Raw genomic sequence first — 24,548 nt, 5'->3', positions numbered from 1 at the left:
TGGTATCAAATCAAGCCGGGAAAAATTAAAATTTTGCAAAACAAAGAGTGACAAAAATAAATAGACAAAATAATGGAGAACGTATTCATAATTTGGATCGAAAGAAAATGCTCATTTCCCTAGTCTGTAAGGATAGCTCCAATGGATAAATGTCCATCTGGTATAAACAGACAAGAAACAGAAACAGTGGGAAATGTTAGTCTCACTGATAATTACAAAAATGTACATTTATTTTTTTATTTTATTTTTTTTTTAAATGTTAGGGTTTGAACTAGATTTTTTGCGCTACACGGGCCTCTCACTGTTGTGGCCTCTCCGCGGAGCACAGGCTCAGCGGCCATGGCTCACGGGCCCAGCAGCTCCGTGGCATGTGGGATCTTCCCGGACCGAGGCACGAACCCATGTCCCCTGTATCGGCAGGCGGACTCTCAACCACTGCGCCACCAGGGAAGCCCCAAAAATGTACATTTAAACCACTAGAAAGCAATATCACTTTTCCATTAAATAGGAAAATGTGACAAATGTGACAAAACTCAACATTGGCAGGACTTGGAAGCAAGTTGCATAGACACCTTGCTGATGATGTTGTAAAATGATGAGTTACATATTCCTTGAAGCGTTTGGGCAGTCTGTCGAGTCATGTATCATGAAATCATGAAAGTGATCAGGCCCTCTGTACCAGCCTTACCGGCTGTGGTTAAGATATACCACCAAGGGATCTTTAAAAGGGGAGAAACTCCCTGTGCAAAGATGGTTTGCACCACATCATATATTAGTGCTGAAACCTGGAAACTGCCTGAATGCCTAATTATTCAGAAAGAGCTAGAAAAGTGGTAAGTTAACATGATAGAATATACATATATTGCTATTAGAAGACACCAATATGAAGAATTCACAGGAATATAAAAAGGTGTAAAAAGCAAAAAATGATGCATATATACACTTAGAGCCAAACTGTTCAATTATTTCTATATGGCAGGATTGTGAGGGTTTTAGAGGTGGAAACATTTGATTTTCAGAACAGGGTTTCTCGAATTTAATTCCGCAAAAATGATCTGTGGAGCTTGTTAAACCTGGGGGGTGTCTGGAATGTGTCTGTATTAAAAAAAAAAACCTTCAGACCTTCTGTATAAAAAAATAAATAAAATTCAAAAATTCAAAAAAAAAGAAAAAAACCTTCTGGTAATTATCTATGGAAGACACTTTGATAAACATTTATTTAGTGATCTGGGTGCTGGGAGTCTTTCTGGTTTCCTTTTTGTGTCCATATTTTTGCATATACGTGATAAAATATTAAAAAGTACATTTTCAAGCATTCTGTAGACTCATCTTAATAATGAATATGTCCAGAGGCATACTTGGAATACTGACAAATTCCATAAACGTGTGTATAGCACATAATTTTCCCCATAAGATGAAAATGCTTTAAGCAGAGAACAAAGCCCGGTTGAGATGCAGGCTGCTGGGCAGTAGGCTAGGCTCAGTCAATAGTGGAGCACTCTGTCTCTACCACGCATCATTCAAACCCTGAGTCAGGAAAATCACTAAGCATCTCAGAACACTCACTACCATACTCAGCTTTCAGTAGCAGCTAACATAATCACTCCCCACTCCCTGATACATTTTCTTCACTTGACTTACAGGACACCATGTCCTCTTGGCTATCCTCCAATTGTTCTGCTGATTCCTTCTCTTCTTTGTTGTTCTCCATGACTCCTCATCCAGTCCATGGCCCTCTTCTCAGTCTATCTACATTTACTCCCTGGGTGATCTCAACAGTCCTTAAATACCATCTAAATGGCGTAGAGTCTCCCACCTGGACCTCCCTCCAAGCACTTAACATCTATATCCCACTGCTTACTTAACAACTCCACTTAAATTACTTCCTCTTTTTCTATTTTCCCTCTTGCACATTCCCCTTCAGCCACACTAGCCTTCATGCTGTTACTCAAAATATGCAGTGTCCTCCTGCTCTAGAGTCTTTGCAGTGGCTGTTCCCTCTGCACTGCCAAGGGAATGACTTTCCCTTCATTAAATATCAACAGGGTATTTCCATCACCTGCTGCAGTCTTTGTTTAGATGTCTTCTTCAAAATAAGATGATCACCTTTTAAAAATTGCACCAACCCCCATCTACCTCCAGTAGCCCAATCCTTCTTACCCTGGCCTATCACCCTCTGACATAAAATATTATATACTTACTTATTATGTATACTGCTATTTTCAGTTTTCCCCACACTAGAATGTAAGCTACACAAGGTCAGGGAATTTTTTGTTGCTGTTGCCTCCTGTCCATGATATATCACAAGTGCCTAAATAGTGCCTGGCATACAGTATCACTGCATAAATATATTTATTGAATGGCTGAAATCATAAGTATCAAAGACACACGATATCAAGGCTCTATGGAACACAGTAATTTCATGTAATGATATCATCGTCCCTCAGAAAGATACAATTTTCTGTTGCTTCCTTCTCCAACTCAATTGTACATATAATCAGCTTAATATATTAGTCATAGAAACTTGGAGAAACAGGAAGAAGTTTTATACTCAATTCAAGATGTAGACTAAGTAGAGAGAATCACTTGGATTCTTCTGGAAAGCAAAATATTGGATCCTTTCTTTAAAGGACCAGGCATAGTATCATTCATGTACCCCATCGGTCTTTCTCTCTTAGCAATGCCTCACCAGGCCCCCTAAAGAAGATCACTTAGTGCTTTTATCAACTCTGTATCTTAGGAGCCCCAGTTACATCATAAGGTAGAAGCTATAAGCAGCTGGAAAAACATCTTTGCCTACACTCCAATTCTCCCTATTTTTCCTACTTATCTTGGCTTCACAACACATACAAAATTTTGTTGCATTAAGTTGTCTACTTCCCTTTCTTCCCTACTAGCCTGTATCTCCTTGAGAGTAGGGACCGTTGCCATATCCCTGGTACCTACACAGTACCTGGCAGCACATGGTGATTGCTCAATTAACGTGCATAGAATCAATGACTGATTCAGAGTCTCATCAGGTAAAAGATGTACTACAGAGACTTAATTAAAGTATTAATTCATACAGCATAGAACCAATGAAAGTATTAATAAATCACCACAAGGATGTAATTATGCAAGTACACAAGATCCCATATTTTCATTCCTTTGTTAACCAGAAAAGCAGCACCTTCACTTCGGCTATTTATTCATCATCAAAACAGTCCCGGGAGAAAAGAAGTAAAAATCCAGAATTCCAGTAGAGGATATTTAGGGTGCTAATAAAAGACTTAGATTAGGTTTGAGTCCTGACTCAACACAGTTGTGTATTTGGACAAATGCTTATTAACCCTCCAAACCTCAGGTTTCTCACCTGTGAAATGGGACTACTATTTCTGTTAGCCTTCAGAATACTACTGTAAGGGTCAAATGAGACTGTAAAATTTCTTTGACATACAAAAATAATTATTTTGCCCATTCATTTTCTTTCTATTTCCCCTCAGTTTTCAGTCACTCCAAAAAAAATTAAGTGTCTGAAGAACTATGATATAGTTTCTATTTATACCTAAGTCTTACACAGTAAGTTCCCTACATATGAGCCTTCAAGTTTCAAACTTCCAAAGATGCTAACATGCATTCGCATGTCCAATCACGTAAGTTAATTCACGTGTCTGGCATACATTGTCACGTGCGTGCATCCTGTACAAGTGGTTGTTAACCAGAAGTGGTTAAGTCCAAGTGGTTGTGTTTTTGTGTACTTTACTGTACAGTACTATATAGAGTACAGTAGTACAGTATCTTATTTCAAGCCCAGGATGTCCGGAAGCAAGTGCAAAAGTAGCAGTGATGTAGCTGGTATGCTAAGAAGAGCCAGCTGTTGTACTGTACTACACTACTTTTCAAGGTAATGTATTGTAAAATTAAAAATGTTTTCTTTAATTTTTGTTTGTTTTTTTATGTATTATCTGTGTGTAAAAGTATTATAAAACTATTACAGTACAGTACTATATAGTCAATTGTATCAGTTGGGTACCTAGGCTAACTTTGTTGGACTTATGAACAAATTGGACTTATGAACACGCTCGTGGAACAGAACTAGTTTGTATGTAGGGGACTTACTGTATATAAGTACTATGAACTCTTCAGAAAAGGAAGACAATGTGATCTATAGCATATGCCTTTCCTGTCTGCCCCAATCTTCCTTGAGTTAACAACTTTGAAGATAATAATCAAGCTTTCTTTTAATATTTTCCTTACATAGCTTCCCTTTTCACCTAGATTGGTTAATGGAACCAAAATTAATGTGGAGCTTGGATTGAAGAATGCCCAAGTCCAATCATCACCAGTTTTGACATTCTTTCAAATGCTGAATTAATGAAGCAATTCCCTAACTGGGCATTGCTGATCAAGGAAAGGTAAGCAAAACTGTTCCGTAATTTTTTCTATATAAAATACAGGAGCTCATTTTCAGGCTTCATACTACAGACAGTATCTCTTCTTTGATTTGATTCCATAGTCCTTGTTAGCTATTTTTGAAGCTCTCACCATTTTCCTACCTCAGTAACAAATAAGCAAAAAAAAAAAAATCTAGTGAGATCACTGGAGAATTTATTACTCACAGGGCAATTTTAACACTGTCCAACACAAGTGATTACATTATCAGCTTGTAAAAAGTGCCCAGGACACAAAATGCAATAACTACATTTCAGGTAAATTTTAAACAAACAACAACCACAAATGATTTCATACATGAAGATATATAGTGGTACTGGTAGTGACCGCAGCAACCAGATTTAATTTTCTAATAAAAATAAATTGACTCTAAAACTCCTTCCCAAAAGTTTATGTTGTAAAATTTGAAACAAAAACAAAACCCAACTTAGTGCCAAAGCCACTTGCTTACCTGACTGATGTCACTTGTCCAGGCAGCTTTCTCCTGGCGTGAAGGTGCTAACAAGACCACAGTGAAAGGGGCAGCGTCAGGAGGCTCCACCACTATTTTAAAATCCAGGTGTCCAAACACTTGCCCAGAACCTTTGGCTTCAACACATGTAAACCAAACAATGAGATGTGAACACAAAAATATGAGTGATAGTTGCTTTCACATGGTTCTAGTAATACAATCAATGTGCATTTAAGTCCAGAATCTCATTTCAGCAATATGGTGCTTCTTGGGCATGGGGAGGGCTTTGTTAAGCTCATAAACAGATGAAGAAACTGAGATCAGCAGGTTATTCGGGACTAGGATCCTGCTTTCCTTCTCATTTCATGTTTTTTTTTTTTTAATTTCCATAATTTACGGAATTCCAACACACTAATTCAAGCTCTTTCTTTTCTGCCACTGCAAAGTCACTATCAAGAGACAAATTCAGTAAAATGTGAATTCCCAAAGACGGTTTAACCAGGTCACAGGTTAAACGGCTCAACAGAATTTTTCATATATAAATGAATTCAGGGAGTTTATTCTTAACATCTTTCCTGCTTCCTTAAGCAGCTCTTCTTAGCTATGAATGAATAAAAACCATAGAACTATTTAATTCTAATATAATTCTTAGTGATAGTATGTGACTTACAGTCATCATCGCTTGTATCGGGCTCCTCAACCAATGTACATTCTATTAGAGAGAGAACTCCACCTGTCTGGAAACAGACCAATTTTTCATTAAGAGGCTAAGAGTCTTTCACAGGTTGGGAACCTGTGATTTGCAAACCTTACATTCAAACTGCCACAGAAGGAAACAGCAACTCTGCTTCATAAATAATTTTTCATAGAGACCAAAATTAAACTTAGATGTGTAAAAGTAATTGAATTCATTGAACTTCATGCTTCTTCCCCACATCCGACTCTCACTCCTGATGTTTAGAAAATTTAGCAAGTCAGTCTATAGGAGACTATATGGCACCTTAGGGGCCCTGTAGAGTGAATGAAGCTCAGCAAAGGGCAGAACTCTCCAACAAGGAAGTGATTTAAGCAGTAGGAAGCCTTTGTTGTGATGTTGGATAATATTTTCAGGCACTAATAACAGAAGGTACAGATAGGCAGACTTCTCCTGTTAAGAGCCAGCTAGTAAACCCTTTAGGCTTTGCAAGCCATGTAATCTGTATCGCAACTGCTCAAATCTGCTGTTCTGAAAAAGCATGAAAACAGCCAGGGACAATATGTAAGGAAATGAGTATGGCTGTGTTCCAATAAAACTTTATTATCAAAAACAGGCAACAAGCTGCGGGCCACAGTTTGCTCACTCCTGGTGCTGAGCAAGATAAAAGAGCATTTAGTAAATATTATATAATCAGTACACTGCAGTAATTTGACAAGATTTTTGTAGCTCAGTAGTCACCAACTAGTAATTTTGTCCAGGTTATGATTTTAATTGCTCTTCTTTTATGGCAATGTACTCTTAAATTTCTATTACTTTGGATCCAATTGACAACAAAGTGAATGTCAGGATTGGTAACTGTATATTACCTCACCATGAAATCTGACAATCTATTTTATGATAGCAGGTACCGGAAAGTCATAATTAAGTTAACCTCAATGCCTCTTAAGTGCATGGAACATAAATGGAATAGTCATATAAAACCAGTACCTTGAGCAGATGCAGCTTTCCTCCTGAACTTCTTGTACAAATTAAAAAGTGTTTTGTAAACAAGAAGCATTGTCTTTCTCCTTCCTTTTTCAAAGACAATGAACCCAGGCGAACTTTACTAAGTTTCCCCCTCTCAACGGAAGGTACTTGAATAAGAGAACCTGGTGATCACAAAAGTGAAGAACACACAGTAATTAAAATTCTGTCAAGTAAGAGCTGTTCCTGATGTAAAAACACTAGGGCCTGTTTCCCAAGATACCAAGGATTTATTTGATGCATCATTGGAATAAGTAAATCCCCTGCACTCTGAGCAGAAGAAACAATGCATTACATTTAAGGGTTGCACTAATTCCTACTATTTTTGTAAAACACTCTAGATTTGATTATCTATAAGCTGGAAAATAAGTTTAAAAGAAAGCCAAATTGAATTCAAAGAATGAGGCACTTCTGCCATCTGTCCTTCATAATCTGATCTCAATCAATTTATTTACATAAAATAAGGTACATATTATATAATTAGATAGAGTAATAAAATAACATAATAAAAAGCAAATCAAATTTAATTTTCCTGGAGCACTGAAGGTAGATAAATAGCATTAATACAGTTTACTTTGTATTTTAAAAACAGAATGTACAATATATGTACATAATAAAAATACACAAATTATACAATTCAATGCAATTTAGTTAACTTTTTTTAAAGGGCAGTCATTTCAGGTTACATTTAAATTATATGTGGTAAAATTTTTTTGTGGAATCTAAATGGAAAAGAAACCACATAAATTCTATACCCAGAACATTCCTGTGAGCAAAACTGTCTTCCATTCAATGTGAGAAACTATGCATAGACTTTATATAGTTTCACCCTAATAATGACTGCCTGCTCCCTGTAAAAGAAAATTCTAATCTAAGTTAAATATAAAACCAAAAAGTACTACAAAAGATGCTAGCAAATACCTTGCCTCTGACTTCTGAAATGCCCTGAGCCAGTAATATTTCTACTATTTGTTTAATCCACCACCTACCCCAAATGCAGCCTTACAAAGGCTCCTATCAGCCTCAAAAGAACTATTAAATGACTATTTATCACTTAAATATTAACAGTGGTCATCACTAAGAGATGAGATTGCAGGCAACTTTATTTTCCTCTTCATACATTTCCTGGGTTTCCCGATTTGTTTGTTGTTGTTGTTTGTTTTAGAATAGTAAAACTATGATTGTGGGGTCACAAAATGTTTACACTAACATGAATATTCCAAACAGCATCTACTTTTACAGAGATCTAAAGATGTGCTGGAGGTAAAGAACCCAAGTTTCTATGGATTCCCTGAATTCCATCTATTCAGGTGAGTGTTTAGGTGGGTCTGCTTGCCAAAGGCAGAATTGCTGAGGCAGTCCTGGGGGAGGGTGTGGGACTGGGGAATGAGGGCGGGAGAAGGCTTGGTTCCAGTGAAAGGAATGGGCAAGAAGGAGGAGAGGTAGGTGGGAGCAAACTGGCAGAGAGCACAGGCAGCATGTAATGAAATAAGAAGAATAACAGAGCAATGAAAAAAGCTGAAGGCAGAATGCTTAGAGGAGTAGATGGGCAAGTGACAGCAGAATAACAACTGAAAGTCAGAAAGGGAATGGATGGGAAAAGACAGTAAGTTCTAGCTTTGCCATGGGCAGTCATGAGTCATCCAGGCAGATAGGTTAGGGCAGAGAGGAAGACTGCAGCATAGACAGGTGGACAAGCGGATTTGAGAGTCATTTTCAGAAGGGATATAACCAAGGTTATGAAAACTGGATAATAATGTGTTCACTGGTAAATGCTTCTAGCATTTAATGATGTTGTAAATCAGAAATTATAGAGTACACTGTTAACTCATATATTAATCATTACCGTGAATTTTAACTTTGAGGTAAAAAACACCCAATGTTTCCTTGGCAACTGTACACTAATATGCTTAATCTATAACTGTTCATCTCATATCTAAATAGGAGACTGTGTGCATTAGGTATGTACAGAAGTCTATATATCTGAATTAAAAGTGAGCAATTTCAACATTGGTTTATAAAATAAGCTTGTTGAAAAATAAGTGGATTTTATTTTCACATTTCACCTTACGTTTGACATGATGTTTCAACACAACTATGAGACCTGAGGATTCCTTTCTAGTTAATACAAATTAGAGAACTCATAGTCTTGAATCAGTAATTCCTCAGTATCAGACCATTGCTGCGATACGATATTTTGCATCACCATCGTCATCAATCTATCTAATAATTGGGGTCAACTTACCAAAACACTTCTGTTTTTCAATCACTAAATTCCCATAGCATGGCATTCAAGACTGGCTAATGCCCTTATTCTTAATTCCACTCAGTAGTGTAAAAGAATGAAGAGCAATTTCCAGGTTATTGGATTAGGTGTTTGAGAAGGTATAACTATTTCTAGACCCCACGTTACAATTTCAAAGGACACTGGTACACTGAAAGTACATGATTCTGAGTCTGGGAATGATTAAAGTACCACAGAGGTTCATGTCTCATTCTCAATGCATTTAAGCTCTAAATTCGGTCACCTTTATTTAATTTTCCTGATTCACATTTCCACCAGACAACAATGACTAAGTATAATGGGATTTTGCATAAAATGTCAACTTAAAGTGCCTTTATCTTCTAATAAATATTCATATATATTTCATGTTACTGAAAATAGACACCCATTCCAAAATTTAGATCTTGGTTTTTAAGGTTTATGACATAATCTCACAGACACTAGCCTAGATGCATTTATGAACATTTAAACTTCACAACAACCCTAAAAGACAGCTACTACTATTAACCCCAACTTAAAGGGAGGAAACTGAGGCAAAGAGAGGTTAAGTAAATTGCCCAATATCACACAGCAAGGAAGTGGAGGAGACAGGATTTGACCTCCATGACGTGGCTATATGTCTACCTATTATTGCCACAAACACTTTTGCTCAAGAAACTTTGAAAGGTTTTGGAAAATAAATGACAGTGTCAGACCACTGCTATGATATAGTCCTTTGCATCAAACTCATCAACTGTCTAGTAATTGGAATCAATTTACAATAAAACCTGTTTTTTCAATCACTGAATTCCTACAGATTGACATTCAAGATTGGCTATCACACCTATTCGGAGGAGGCCTTTCAGATGACCTTATTTTTTCTAGTCCTCAGAATAAAAATTCATTTGAGATTGAAACCACACACATATTTGTACATAAGTGTTTGCACATGCACTCACGCATTGAAAAACAGACCGTATATCACCCCTAAAAGTAAACAATGCAAATATTAGTATACAATTAGAGATAAACTATAGTCCATTTCATAGAAAATAGAATCTCTCAAAGTTAAAAAAACTTTTTTAAAAACCCACTTCAATGAGTTTTAAAGCCTATTAAAGGTATTTAGTAAAAGTAATAATAGGAGCAACCAAAGCAAAATAATGCAAACTTTCCAAATTGTCCGTAATTGGATTACTTTCTACTTTCAGATTAAGGTTTGATTTTTTAAAACCACCTTTATTGAATAATTCCCAAACAGACTAACCAAACCATACAATACAGAAAAGTACTGCTGAAAGGCAAATCATTATATCAACATCAATACAGCAATAACATCAGATATATTAATAGCTGACCGAAGCACCTCAAACATGTAGTACAGAACAAGCAATAAATAACATCTGGACATGAATCAAAGGGAGAGGTGGCTCATGACTGTTTTTCCTCCAAGTGCAATGAAAAAAAATGATTTTTTTCATTGGATTCGACCTTCTAGCATTTTTCAACTAAGTGTGTAGAAATATATTAAATATTTATGCATAATAATACTTTTCAGTCCAAAGTCCTTTCAGAAATTGAATACTAGTTATAAAAACTTTTGTTACCATTTCCACACAGTATACAGCTCAAGTCCTTTAGTAAGTATTTTTCAGTGAACTCCAATTACAAGAAGAATACAAAACAAGACAGCTGACATTCAAAACTGCAGTTCAGCAAGCAATTCAATTTAATCCATTGTTCATTTTCCAGGTATCTATAATGGAAAGCACTGTACTAGGCAAGAGAGAATTCATAAAAACTGCCCTTCAGAGTTACAATTACTGGGAGAGACAGGCATGCAAGCAAGTGGATGAAATACATGCACCAGGAGCAAAGGGGCTCGGAAATGATGAGGACGGTAAATTCATTCTAACTGGAGGGAAGAGGAGGAGAAGATGAGAAGGAAATTTAAAAGGCCCTTTAGAGGTGTCTGACCTGAGCCTAGTAGGACAAGCAGACCTTCCACATAGGCACAAGAAAGGTGGATAAGGGCATTCCTGGTGCCCAGGCTAGAGCCAGCACATGTAAAGGCACAGAAGCAGGCAAGTGCCAGGAAGGCAGGAAGCCAATGTGGGGACACGGTCTGTACGGAGGAATAGAGGGGTAGTTAGGAAGGCCTGATGTTGTCAGCATTAGAGTCCACTATTACTTAAAGAAAAATTAATACTTAGAGCCAAAAATGAGAAAGGTATCATATCCCGAAATATACTTCCAAACTTTAACATATGTGTGATTTCTCTCCTTGTAAATAAATATGGAAAATAGAACAGCATGTGGTAAATTTTTTAAGTGTTCTGTGCAAAAATTAACGTGTGTAGCACAAATAATGTCTTGTTTGATGAGGTAAAAAAAGATTTTAAGCAGCACATTTTGGTAGGTACTAGAAATGCAAATATCTTCAAATAATATTGGCATGTTATAAACGGAAACCACATTAAAGGTTAATTCTAGTTCCAAATTTATATGCCACTGCTCACCAAGCTCAAAATTATGATTGTGGGGCTTCCCTGGTGGCCCAGTGGTTGAGAATATGCCTGCCGATGCAGGGGACACAGGTTCGGGCCCCGGTCTGGGAAGATCTCACATGCCGTGGGGCGGCTGGGCCCATGAGCCATGGCCGCTGAGCCTGCGCGTCCGGAGCCTGTGCTCCGCAATGGGAGAGGCCACAACAGTGAGAGGCCCGTGTACCACAAAAAAAAAAAAAAAAAAAAATTATGATTGTGTGCAATATATTGCCACAAATCGATTTTATGGGGCATGCTCCCCTGCCCCCAGAACACCTGAGCTCTTAAAAAGAACTTGGAGTGTGGTTTACATCCTGCACTCTGTAATGAAAGCCATGGAGGAATATGACTGTTAGGTTGTTGCTTCTCTACAGTTTCCAGTACAAATATCTTCAACTCTTCAAAAGCTCAATTTACTGGGTGATGCCCCCAAAGCACACCCCTCAAACATGATACCTTCGCCGTCACCGAAATATGGCAGGGCAAGTTGATAGTGAGACATTTCATCTGGCAACTGGAGTTACCAATTGAATCAAATCATATCATGTGGGGCTGATCCAGAAGTGCTGATGAAAAATGGGAACAAGAGACAGCTGTTTTCACTTCGGACATTGTCCCCACTGCTATGTGAAAGGGCTCTGAGTAATGCAAGTTTCTCTTGGGCCTTTGCCTGGATGTCGTCACCACCTGGCACTGCCACTCCAATCGGCCAGAGCAATCTGTCCTCCCTGGAGCTGTAGAGAATGTCCGGTCCACTGAGGAGGAGAGTCCAGTCAGAATGTAATTTACTGTCCCACTCGTGCTTTACTATTATTGTGTTGCTGTTTTTCATGGCCCCTGAAAAGAAACAGCACAAAGGTGGGCCTCAACCACAGCCTCGGTCAAGGCCATGGGGACATCCTGCATGAACAGCATCAATCAAACAGCTAAATCAAGCCTGCTCCAAAATGCTTTCCTGGATCTGCCAGTGATAATGTGACAGGTGCAGAGACCACTTAGATGGTGGGTCTGCTGAACAAGGACTTACCTTGGCGGATGAAAGTTTGGCTAGTGTCCAGCAAAATATCACAGCCCTCTACAATCATTCTTTCTATGGCGAGGTTCTTCCTTATGTTTTCAGTGTCACTCACTTCATCGTGCATGACCCTGCCAGACACAATACAGGATCACGATAAGAGATTTTCTATTGCCCGAGCAGATAAGCAAAGGAGCTCCATCTGGGAAGCTAGGGTTTGAACTTGTATCAGTTTAACTGGGGCTGTAGGGTAAGTCATGCTGGACTTCTAGCCTTCATCAAGTCATGACTCAAAGCAAAGCAAATATACATCATGATTCTTAAGGATAAGTGAGTATCCTGAGAATGCTGCTTGTACAGGCAACAGGAAAGCAATATATTATTTTACGAACAGCTCCATTCATTGAAATTAGGATGCCATTTCTTAGAGGTGGAGTAAATTAGAGAACTTTATACCATTTATCCCATATAAGCTAAAGGAACACAGATGTCAAAACACTGAAAAGTCACTGATAAATCCAAAATATACATTCTCCGACTTCCTACCAAATATGGATGCAAAAATGCAACTAACAACCATTCTTCTATTACGATGAAAGAAATGTGAACATTTTCAAACTTAAACCAAAATATGCCTAATCTCAATTATATAAATTTACATGCCATAAATCCATTTTCAAAGATATTTTTTTTCCTTGGTTAAAATTAATGTGCATGCTGATTCAGCACCATCTCAGGAGCTAGCATTTAATGTTCAGCAGAATCTGAGAAGCTGGACTGTGTCTTGCTTCTTGTTCCCTGGACAAGAATATATATTCAATATATATATATTCAGTTTCCACAAAAGACTAATGTGTTACTTTGCCATATCAAACCTTTATTATAAATTCTCCACATACCTGGACAGTTCTTCTAGTTTGGATTTAGCAAACTCCAGACTTTTCCTCTCCACATGCTCATGGGGAGTATGAGCTAGGAGTTCATGAAGTGTGATGATATACCTGGGGATCTAAAAGCAAACAAAGGCCAGCATGAGCAAAGGTCAGGATGAATAACACTAGATCTTCTCCACTTGCCATCATCACTTCTGAAGAGCTCATCTCTACCTTACAGTTTTGACTGTTTCACAAATATATATTTTTAAGAAATACATTTTAAATGAACTATGTTTCAAACATCAAACACACACAAAAACTTCACCAAGAACACATGAAGATAATAAAGTTTTATATTATAAAGAAACTATTATTTCCTCAGATTTTTAATATAATCATACATTTCTTTTTTTAATTTAATTTTATTTTTTATACAGCAGGTTCTTATTAGTTACCTATTTTATACATATTAGTGTATACATGTCAATCCCAATCTCCCAGTTCATCCCACCACCCCACCACCCAACTTCCCCCCTTGGTGTCCATACGCTTGTTCTCTACATCTGCGTCTCTATTTCTGCCTTGCAAACTGGTTCATCTGCTGTTTCTAGATCACATATAGGCGTTAATACACGATATTTGTTTTGCTCTTTCTGACTTACTTCACTATGTATGACAGTCTCTAGGTCCATCCATGTCTCTACAAATGACCCAATTTTGTTCTTTTTATGGCTGAGTAATATTCCATTGTATATATGTACCACAACTTCTTTATTCATTCACCTGTCGACGGGCATTTCAGTTTCTTCCATGACCTGGCTATTGTAAGTAGTGCTGCAATGAACATTGGGGTACATGTGTCGTTTTTTTAATTATAAATTTATTTATTATTTTATTTATTTATTTTTGGCTGTGTTGGGTCTTCATTGCTGTGCGTGGTCTTTCTCTAGTTGCGGCAAGTGGGGGCTACACTTTGTTGCGGTGTGTGGGCTTCGCATTGTGGTGGCTTCGCTTGTTGCAGAGCATGGGCTCTAGGCATGCAGGCTTCAGTAGTTGTGGCATGCAGGCTCTAGAGTGCAGGCTCAGTAGTTGTGGTGCACAGGCTTAATTGTTCCATGGAATGTGGGATCTTCCCGGACCAGGGCTCGAACCCGTGTCCCCTCCACTGGCAGGTGGATTCTTAACCACTGCGCTACCAGGGAAATCCCCTGCTGGAAGATCTTTAATCACAGTTTCAATTTCATTACTTGTGACTGGTCTGTTCATATTTTCTGTTTCTTCCTGGTTCAGCCTCAGCAGCTTGTGCATTTCTAAGAATTTGTCCATTTCTTCCAGGTTGTCCATTTTATTGGCATAGAGTTGCTGATAGTAGTCTCTTATGATGCTTTGTATTTCTGCAGTGTCCGTTGTAACTTCTCCTTTTTCATTTCTAATTTTATTGATTTGAGTTCTCTCCCTCTTTTTCTAAAGGTTTATCAATTTTGTTTATCTTCTCAAAGAACCATCTTATAGTTTTATTGATCTTTGCTATTGTTTTCTTTGTTCCATTTCATTTATTTCTGCTCTGATCTTTATGATTTCCTTCCCTCTACTAACTTTGGGTTTTGTTTGTTTTTCTTTCTCTAGTTCCTTTAGGTATAAGATTAGATTGTTTGAGATTTTTCTTGTTTCTTGAGGTAGGCTTGTATTGCTATAAACTTCTCTCTTAGAACTGCTTTTGCTGCATCCCATAGGTTTTGGATCGTCGTGTTTTCATTGTCATTTGTCTCTAGGTATTTTTTGATTTCCTCTTTGATTTCTTCAGCAGTCTCTTGGTTATTTAGTAATGTATTGCTTAGCCATATGTTTGTATTTTTTATGTAATTTATTTCTAATCTCATAGCATTGTTGTCAGAAAAGATGCTTGATATGATTTCAATTTTCTTAAATTTACTAAGGCTTGATTTGTGACCCAAGATGTGATCTATCCTGGAGAATGTTCCATGTGTACTTGAGAAGAAAGTGTAATTTGCTGTTTTGGGATGGAATGTTCTATAAATATCAATTTAATCTATCTGGTCTATTGTGTCATCTAAAGCTTGTGTTTCCTTATTAATTTTCTGTCTGGATGATCTGTCCATTGGTGTAAGTGAGGTGTTAAAGTCCCCCACTATTATTGTGTTACTGTTGACTTCTACTTTTATAGCTGTTAGCATTTGCCTTATGTATTGAGGTGCTCCCATGTTCGGTGCACCCAACATGGGAGCACCTCAATACATATGTGCTGGGTGCACCTATACATATTTATAATTGTTATATCTTCTTCTTGGATTGATCCCTCAATCATTATGTGGTGGCCTTCTTTGTCTCTTGTAACATTCTTTATTTTAAAGTCTATTTTATCTGATATGAGTATTGCTACTCCAGCTTTCTTTTGATTTCCATTTGCATGGAATATCTTTTTCCATCCCCTCACTTTCAGTCTGTATGTGTCCCTAGGTGTGAAATGGGTCTCTTGTAGACAGCATATATATGGGTCCTGCTTTTGTATCCATTCAGCCAGTCTGTGTCTTTTGGTGGGAGCATTTAATCCATTTACATTTAAGGTAATTATTGATATGTATGTTCCTATTACCATTTTCTTAATTGTTTGGGGTTTGTTTTTGTAGGTCCTTTTCTTCTTTTGTGTTTCCCACTTAGAGAAGTTCCTTTAGCATTTGTTTTTGAGCTAGTTTGGTGGTACTGAATTCTCTTAGCTTTTGCTTGTCTGTAAAGCTTTTGATTTCTCCGTCAAATTTTAACGAGATTGTTGCAGGGTACAGTAATCTTGGTTGTAGGTTCTTCCCTTTCATCACTTTAAATATATCATGCCACTCCCTTCTGGCTTGTAGAGTTTCTGTTGAGAAAGCTGTTAACCTTATGAGAGTTTCCTTAGATGTTATTTGTCATTTTTCCCTTGTTGCTTTTAATAATTTTTCTTTGTCATTAATTTTTGTCAATTTGATTGCTATGTGTCTCGGTGTGTTTCTTCTTGGGTTTATCCTGCCTGGGACTCTGTACACTTCCTGTACTTGGGTGGCTATTTCCTTTCCCATGTTAGGGAAATTTCTGACTATTCAAATATTTTCTCGGATACTTTCTCTCTCTCTTCTCCTTCTGGGACCCCTATAATGTGAATATTGGCGCATTTAATGCTGTCCCAGAGATCTCTTAGGCTGTCTTCATTTCTTTTCATTCTTTTATTCTTTATGCTGTTCCATGGCAGTGAATTCCAACTTTCTGTCTTCCAGGTCACTTATCCATTCTTCTGCCTCAGTTATTCTGCTATTGTTTCCTTCTAGTGTATTTTTTATCTCAGTTATTGTGTTGTTCATCTCTGTTTGTTTGTTCTTTAATTCTTCTAGGTGTTTGTTCTTTTATTTATTTATTTTTTTGTGGTACGCGGGCCTCTCACTGTTGTGGCCTCTCCCATTGCGGAGCACAGGCTCCAGACGCACAGGCTCAGCAGCCATGGCTCACGGACCCAGCCGCTCCGCGGCATGTGGGATCTTCCCGGACCGGGGCACGAACCCGTGTCCCCTGAATTGGCAGGCAGATTCTCAACCACTGCGCCATCAGGGAAGCCCTAGGTGTTTGTTCTTTAATTCTTCTAGTTCTTTGTTAAACATTTCTTGCATCTTCTCAATCTTTGCCTCCATTCTTTTTCCAACGTCCTGGATCATCTTCACTATCATTATTCTGAATTCTTTTCCTGGATGGTTGCCTATCTCTACTTCATTTAGTTGTTTTTCTGGGGTTTTATCTTGTTCCTTCATCTGGTACATAGTCCTCTGCCTTTTAATTTTGTCTATCTTTCTGTGAATGTGGTTTCCGTTCCACAGGCTGCAGAATTATAGTTCTTCTTGCTTCTGCTGTCTGCCCCCTGGTGGATGAGGCTATCTAACTAATCATAATTTTTGAAAATTGGTTCATAGAGAAACAGATATAGTTATCAGCAAGTCACTTGAGTCTGTACTTTAGATTTATTAGGCTGTTTACGATTCTTTTTTAAATTGACAATCCTACTGCAATGTTCTCTTTAAGAATTAAAACTTGGGAAAAGATATGTTTACCCTTATTACATTCTGATTCTGTTTCACCTTAACTTACCCCTGTAGCAGGAAAAAGTATTGTTTAATTAGATTATTTGTTTGTACTTTTGTTTATGAACAGACTATCTGAATTCTCTTAAAGGCAGAAACACCACCAACCCTGTGAAGGTTTTAACAGTCCACAGTGGAGATTTAACTCGAGTTATATATGTTGATTTAACTCAACATATTTTTTACTGGCTTATAAGCTAAAAATTTTTAGAAAACAGGGGCAGTGTGTTAATTTTAATAAAAACCTGCATGAACAGCAGCTACCATAATGCTGCCCACAGTGGGTCAGATTGGGAGCTTAAGGTTGCATGTGCACACAATCATCCAGCAAAACATAAGGATTATTTCCCCATTTTACGGATAAGGAAACAAGGCATGAAGAGGTTCCATAACTTGCCCAACGTGGCCTCATAGTAAATGGCAGGGCCAGCCACAAGCCTGGCTCTGACCAATATACTAGCCCAGTGGGTCTCTTCTGCAGGGACTGGGTTCTTATTCAGCACTTAACAAGACCTCTAAGAATGAAGAAAGTAAAACAGCTTCCCAAGGCCCTGCTCTGTTGCAGGTAGTGGCCTTCGTTGGGTTATTTGCTAATGTTTACTGTGTGCCCAGATTTATGCACTGGCACAGAGGGCAGTGCCATAAGCACAGACCTTGATCTGCAGCTCATACTCTGGGATCATGTCCTAGGGAATGTCATCCAGGTTTTGGAAGTGCAGACTCCTCAGTTATAGGAGGATGGGGCACAGGAGACCCCTCCCTCGGAAGCACATGGGAGGAGGCTTTCTGGCTCTCTATCCCATAAACTTCTCACTAAAACAGCTGGTTGGGACATTCCATTTGGTGAAGGCTCCTGGAATAAGTATGCTTTCAAATATTCCTTTTGTACAATGCCATGATTGATAAAAGTTTGCCTCTAAGTTAGTTCTACAAGAAAATCAAGGCAATCAATAGCTAATGTACTCATTTTTTTCATAACGAAAAGGTCAGTGGTGGGAGAGCCTGACTACTTATAATGCACTGAAAACCCACAAAACTAAGTTTAGTCAATAGCTTCACGATCTTCCCTCATTAATTAAATCTATTTTAGAGAACTCCTTGGCTAAGCTTCAAGTGGATGGATTTGAAAGTAACTGGCCCACCTCATTTTCTGGTGGAGAAACAAACAAACCTGAAATTACCAAAGAGTAGGCAAAGGACTTCTGCAGAGAGAAATGGAGAGCTCACCAAAGAGCTCATCTGTATATTCAAGAACCGATTATAAATCTGTCTCCCTGAAACCAAGGATCATAGCATTGTCTAGATGAATCATAATCCTTCTTTCAATTATGAAATAATACTTGTCACTTTATGGACACTAATTAGCTTGCTGTCCAGTTACAGTAAACAGGTGACTAGAGCAGGAAGTGCTTACTTTCTGGAAGACCTCTAACAGTGTTATCTTTGTCAAAAGCAGATTTCATCATCTGCTAACCTATGGATGTATGAGCAGCTGAAGCCAATTTAAACAGTACCAGCCAAGCCTCTGTTTTTGCTAAATAAAAATTATGTTAATGACTACATTATTATCTACAACAAATTTACTGGTAAAATGAACTTACTTGTCTGATAGTTCAAATGAGGATACATTCACTGCATCATCAATTAAGGATAAGTTCACTATAATTCCTCCATGTTTCCATAGTTCAGCATAATTCATTGACAGCAACAACTGACTTACTCAACAAAGGGCCCAGGAAGAGGTAGAATATAACACTTTTCTAAATATACACAGGCTACCATATGACCCAGCAATCCCACTACTGGGCATACACTCTGAGAAAAACATAACTCAAAAAGAGTCATGTACCACAATGTTCATTGCAGCTCTATTTACAATAGCCAGGACACGGAAGCAACCTAAGTGTCCATCAACAAATGAATACATAAAGAAGATGTGGCACATATATACAATGGAATATTACTCAGCCATAAAAAGAAACGAAATTGAGTTATGTGTAGTGAGGTGGATGGACCTGGAGTCTGTCATACTGAGTAAAGTAAGTCACAAAGAGAAAAACAAATACCGTATGCTAACACATATATATGGAATCTAAAAAAAAAAAAAAGGTCATGAAGAATCTAGTGGCAGGACGGGAATAAAGACGCAGACCTACTAGAGAATGGACTTGAGGACACAGGGAGGTGGAAGGGTAAGCTGGGACAAAGTGAGAGAGTGGCATGGACATATATACACTACCAAATGTAAAATAGATAGCTAGTGGGAAGCAGCCACATAGCACAGGGAGATCAGCTCGGTGTTTTGTGACCACCTAGAGGGCTGGGATAGGGAGGGTGGGAGGGAGACCCAAGAGGGAAGAGATATGGGGATATATGTATACGTATAGCTGATTCACTTTGTTATAAAGCAGAAACTAACACAGCATTGTAAAGCAATTATACTCCAATAAAGATGTTAAAGTAAATAAATAAATATACGCAGGCTAAAAGTTTCCAGTTACAGTACCTCTCTTTCCCCCTCTGCCCCCATACCAAACTTTGCCTCCATATGCAGACTTAAGAAAAATTCTGGGCAGTGGCCCCTTGGCAGTATGAGCTAAGGTCACCTCTTCCATTCTCGTTCTACAGGAAAAAAGCATCACATCCCAGCCTCATCCCAAGGTATCCAGCCTACACTGGAGCAAGGTAGATGTGCAGAAGTACCACCGCTAATATGATGTACACCGAGGGAAGTAGATGTAGCTGGACCATCCGAGGGAGCAAACACCTTCAGGGCTCCTTAGTGAAAGGACCAAAGGGGAACAAGAAGGATAGAATGAACCTAGTAAAAACAACCTTCAAGTTTCTAGAAAGGGAAGTTTTCCCCCAAGTGTTCCATGTGGTCACTCCTAGGGAGAAGGCAGGAGGGAGAGACACCAAGGAGAATAAGGCCCTCAGGCAGCAATTCCAATGTTTTCCCCTCTTGGTCTGTTCAAAATAGCTACAGAGAAGTGAAATAGTTATGGGGAAGTAAATAAATAAGAGCACAACTCAGCACTCTTTCAATTTGCACATTTCTTGCAGTTGGACCAATTCTGGCTAAATTCTTTAAGTCTGAGGCTTCGCCCAGCATCTTTTGGTTACCCTGGTCTTAAAGAAACCAGAGAACCTCAACATCTGACCCTTCAGCTAAATTCTAGGATTTGGGGCCACGACAGTCTTGGAGGGAGGGATCCTAGACTATTGGAAAGCTCCTGGCAACACCACAAGTTGCCCAGCCCAAACTTCCAGAATCTGTCTAGTCCCCCAGAGAGCTAGAGCTCTGGGAGAGAATTAGAGCTCAGCTGCACCGATTTCAAAATTAAGACACAGAGATTCAGATTGGTTCAATTATGTTTCCCAGTGCTATGAAGGGTGAGCAAGACATGCAGCTCTCCTAAACATCCTCAGTCCAATGATCCTTTTCTGACATTATGGGAATTCCCTGGCGTCAATCAAAATGCCAAGTTGTTTTTATTGGGCTTAAACTCCAGGGGGAGGACGGAAGGTTGGTAGAAGAATATCTCAGCATTTTTAAGAAATCCAAAGGCCTTTGCAAGGCCCTACATTCAACTGTGTTTGGATACCTCACCTAAAATGCAAGTACAGTTCTGCCATTTTAAACCACTGAGAGACTCACACCAAGGGGAATAAACAGTACTTGAAAAGACACTACTGGGCCTTCAGAAAGGGAGATGGGAACCTCTCTAAATGTGAACCTCTTCCACAATCCTACCTTTGTATGTTCATTTAAGCTGGGGGTTGCTAGGCAGATACAATTTAGGGTATTTAATCATAACCTAGAGGTAACTGCCAAAGATTCAAATAGAATCTTAGAACATTGAACTATATAAAATTTGTTTCACTGTAAATAAAAATCTTAAATTATAACTTTATATAAGGTTTTTAAAAAGCAATTTTTTCCTTTATGGTTTTTCTGGTGAAATATTTGTTCAGAGAGGCAAAGAGTTAAACAATTCAGTTCCACAGGAGAAAAAAAAAAAAACCACAATAACTGTATAAAGTTTCACTCTACTTAGGTTGTTACAAATGCATCCTTTTGATTTTGAAAAAAAATCTCACTAAACTTCTATGGTGACTCCCAGGATTTCAGTCAGGAGTGAAAAACTTTAAGACGAACAATTATGAACCAGAATATCATTTCTCCTTGAGGCTACAAAATGATCAGCTGGGGTCAGAGAGGCTGGTTCCAGGGGACAAAGCTCTCCACAGAAACCGTAACACACATGATTAGGAGAATCATTTTGCCACATGACAGTTTGGAAGCCTGGCCAGAAGCCCCACAAATTCCACAATGGGAACACTCAATGCTTTTCCGAAAGAACAGAATCAACACTTTTTAAAAGGACAGGAGATTCAATTCACATTTTGGCCTCTGCAGTTCTCACTAAAGAGCGGTAAGGTCTTAGATACAGGAAAGAATGCAAGTGTACTTGATCCTTTGGGTTGCTCTAATTCCAAAAAGTGAAGGTCAGAACAAGCCCCAGCCTCACTGCAGCAACCTGACTAGGGGCCAAGAGTCCCCAGGCCTGGCCAGTGCCTCTGGCTCCTTTGTCTCCACAGTCTCTGTGACAGGGAAGGTCCTCCTTTTGCTCTGCAGAGCTCCAGCCAAGGAAGACTCAGCAGCAATCACAACAGGGCAGGAAAACAAGCACCTTCCCAGAAGTCCTTCCACTCCCCCAGAACCTTTTATGCAACCAGCACGCACTGGAACATTTGCACAGCATCCTATTTCTGTAAACCTAATAATATTTTTAAACACGCTGGAGGAAGAGACTCCATGGAAGCGGTCTGTGAGGAATCTTTCTATAAAGAGAAATTTGTGCCGCTTTTCAAAAAAATCATTCCTTATTTGTCTTAAAAATTCCTGATTTTCTTACATACACTAGACAGACTAGAGAGAGTATGTGTGGCATAAATTTATCTCAGGGTCAAGCTCAAGATGACAGATGATGGATATGTGCTGTAACCCCCCCACGGGGAATACTTGCACATATCACGCTGCTCACGCTGGGTATCAGTCATATCGAGCTGGAACCAATGACTTACAAAATGCATCCCAGGTGACTTACCTGAAACATTGGATAGGTCAAGAACGTCTCCAGCATCCTCCCCTCACAGGCAGGGTTAGCTTCGTACTGTTTTAAGAGTTTGTCAAAATCTCTGTTTTGCTTACAATTGGCGAGCACTTGGAGGCTGTACTGGTGATTACGCACAAATTCTTGGTAAATGTTCAGCATGGGGAGCAAAATATCAAACAGATCAGCTGGAAAAAAGAAGTAAACATGGCAGTTTCTCTTGATGCTCTGTAAACTATCCAAAGTACAGGGAGAAACTGTTCACTCTGCAGGAATGACAGAGAGCAGCTCCTGGCACCAGGTGTCACACTACATGGCCCCAGTCCAGCTGCCTGAATGACTGACCTGGTAGAACACACCCCACAGTAGAGCCCAACTCTAGCCCCCAAAGAACCATGATGGGCCAGGGGAAAGGATCAAAAGGGCGATGAGACAGAGTCCCAGTGCCTGAGGAAGCTCACAGATCATTACGGAAATTCGAACAGCTTAGGTCGAATAACACTGAAGCTATTTTACTCTAACTGTAGCCATATTAAGAGAAAATCTTCTCTCTCGAAAGCATGGACTTACCTAAAATTAAAGTAGGCCAATTGGCTATCCTTGCCTTCAGTCCTTGATGAAATATTTCATGAAGAAACATGATGGTTTCACTATAAAAAATGAAAATATAATTTAGTCACTGCAAAGAGTCCATTTGGTTGAACAAGTCCATTGAGTCCTTAAATCTTTCATAAATACATGATATTCATGTCTCTGAGGGCCTCCAAACTCTACACCCAATAATGACATGGATTATACCTGCTCTCACAAAGCAATTTATCTTTCAGACAACCTGAAAACCTCAAAGAAAATTCTGAGCTAAGCCTCAACTTTTGGAAGATGGTAAGCACCAAATCACTGTCATATAACCCTCTTTATCGATTTATAATAAAAACAGCTTTCTACTGTTAGGATGTAGCCCGTCTTCAACAGATAATCACAAAATTAGTTATGATCCTTCTCTCTTCAGATTTAATTCTAGATGCTAACTCGGGGAAAGCTCTCTTTCACTAAAATGAGTTTTGACAGGAGAGAGGGGAAAAGACTTGACAGACGTCTACCATTACCACTCCTAAGACACGCATGACAGAAATGTAGAGGAATCTAAAAAGGATGGAGCCTATACAGATATACTAAACTGAAGAGATACGTACACATAAATTAGAGATCCCAATTTCTAAAAGGTTCAAGAAGGGTAGTTACCAAAGTAACATTTGCTTTCTCCTCACTAGAAGAAAGGAGAACATTTGCTTTCTCCTCATTCCTACTGAAATGAGCTTTTGAAGGCTTTTCTGAACTACCACATCAGCACAATCAAATACAGGATTATTCATATCAGTGAAATACTTTGGTTTGTTGTAAGTCCAATTCCACTACAAGAAACATCAATGGGAAGTCCCTACTATTTCCAAACGGTCCATGAAACACAATAGACTCTGCTTGAAGACTGTGATTTGTTTTTCTTGGATAGAAATTTTAACTAAGCAGTGTTTGTTGTTTAATGATTTCAACCAAAATCTAGTTTGGTAGATACTGTAGATTAGTCTTTCAATCTCCATTCCACCCCCCTTCTAGGTGGAGAGGATAGAGAGGTGAAATAACATTTCCCAGGCTCCCTTGCAGATAGGGTTCTAGAGGTAAATTCAGTTCCACCCATAGATGCACTTGGTAAGACATGGAAGGCATTATATTTTTTAAGTATAAACTCTGTGTTGAAATTCAAAATAATTGATCTGCCTAGGGCTTCGATTTCAGAGGCAAGGAAAGAGAATGTAGTTAAACAACAGAAATGAAAACAAACATCCGATAAGCCTCACCTCTAAAAACGTAACTCTTCAAATCTCCATCTGGGACCAAGTATAGTAAATAATTGCTAATCTGTATGAAGAGCTTATAGCTTTCCAAAAAGAGGCACAGTATCTTGATTCAGAATTTAAACAATATGACAGACCTGGGCTTCCACATTGCAG

General features: G+C 38.6%; 1 protein-coding gene across 7 annotated transcripts in view; it reads right to left on the bottom strand.

The window, feature by feature from the left end:
• The window catches only part of RASGRF2 (Ras protein specific guanine nucleotide releasing factor 2), a 244,035-nt gene that overhangs the window by 122,174 nt on the left and 97,313 nt on the right, over positions 1 to 24,548 (bottom strand). For 4 of the 7 annotated variants that reach the window (XM_067031237.1, XM_067031238.1, XM_067031240.1 and 1 more), the window contains exons 6-12: positions 23,110 to 23,189; positions 22,534 to 22,727; positions 13,326 to 13,435; positions 12,439 to 12,557; positions 6,567 to 6,727; positions 5,555 to 5,619; positions 4,883 to 5,030 (exon numbers count right to left, since the gene is read on the bottom strand). In XM_067031237.1, coding sequence (XP_066887338.1) covers positions 4,883 to 5,030; positions 5,555 to 5,619; positions 6,567 to 6,727; positions 12,439 to 12,557; positions 13,326 to 13,435; positions 22,534 to 22,727; positions 23,110 to 23,189 — 877 coding nt within the window. Of the gene's footprint in view, positions 1 to 4,882; positions 5,031 to 5,552; positions 5,620 to 6,566; positions 6,728 to 12,438; positions 12,558 to 13,325; positions 13,436 to 22,533; positions 22,728 to 23,109; positions 23,190 to 24,548 lie in introns of all 7 variants that reach the window. The other 3 variants (XM_059060647.2, XM_059060646.2, XM_059060648.2) reach the window with 1 other exon arrangement.

Source organism: Kogia breviceps, chromosome 4 (genome assembly GCF_026419965.1).
Source record: "Kogia breviceps isolate mKogBre1 chromosome 4, mKogBre1 haplotype 1, whole genome shotgun sequence".
Lineage (NCBI taxonomy): Eukaryota > Metazoa > Chordata > Mammalia > Artiodactyla > Physeteridae > Kogia > Kogia breviceps.
The sequence above is the reverse complement of the archived record's forward strand: the minus strand, read 5'-3'. Positions and strand labels throughout refer to the sequence as shown.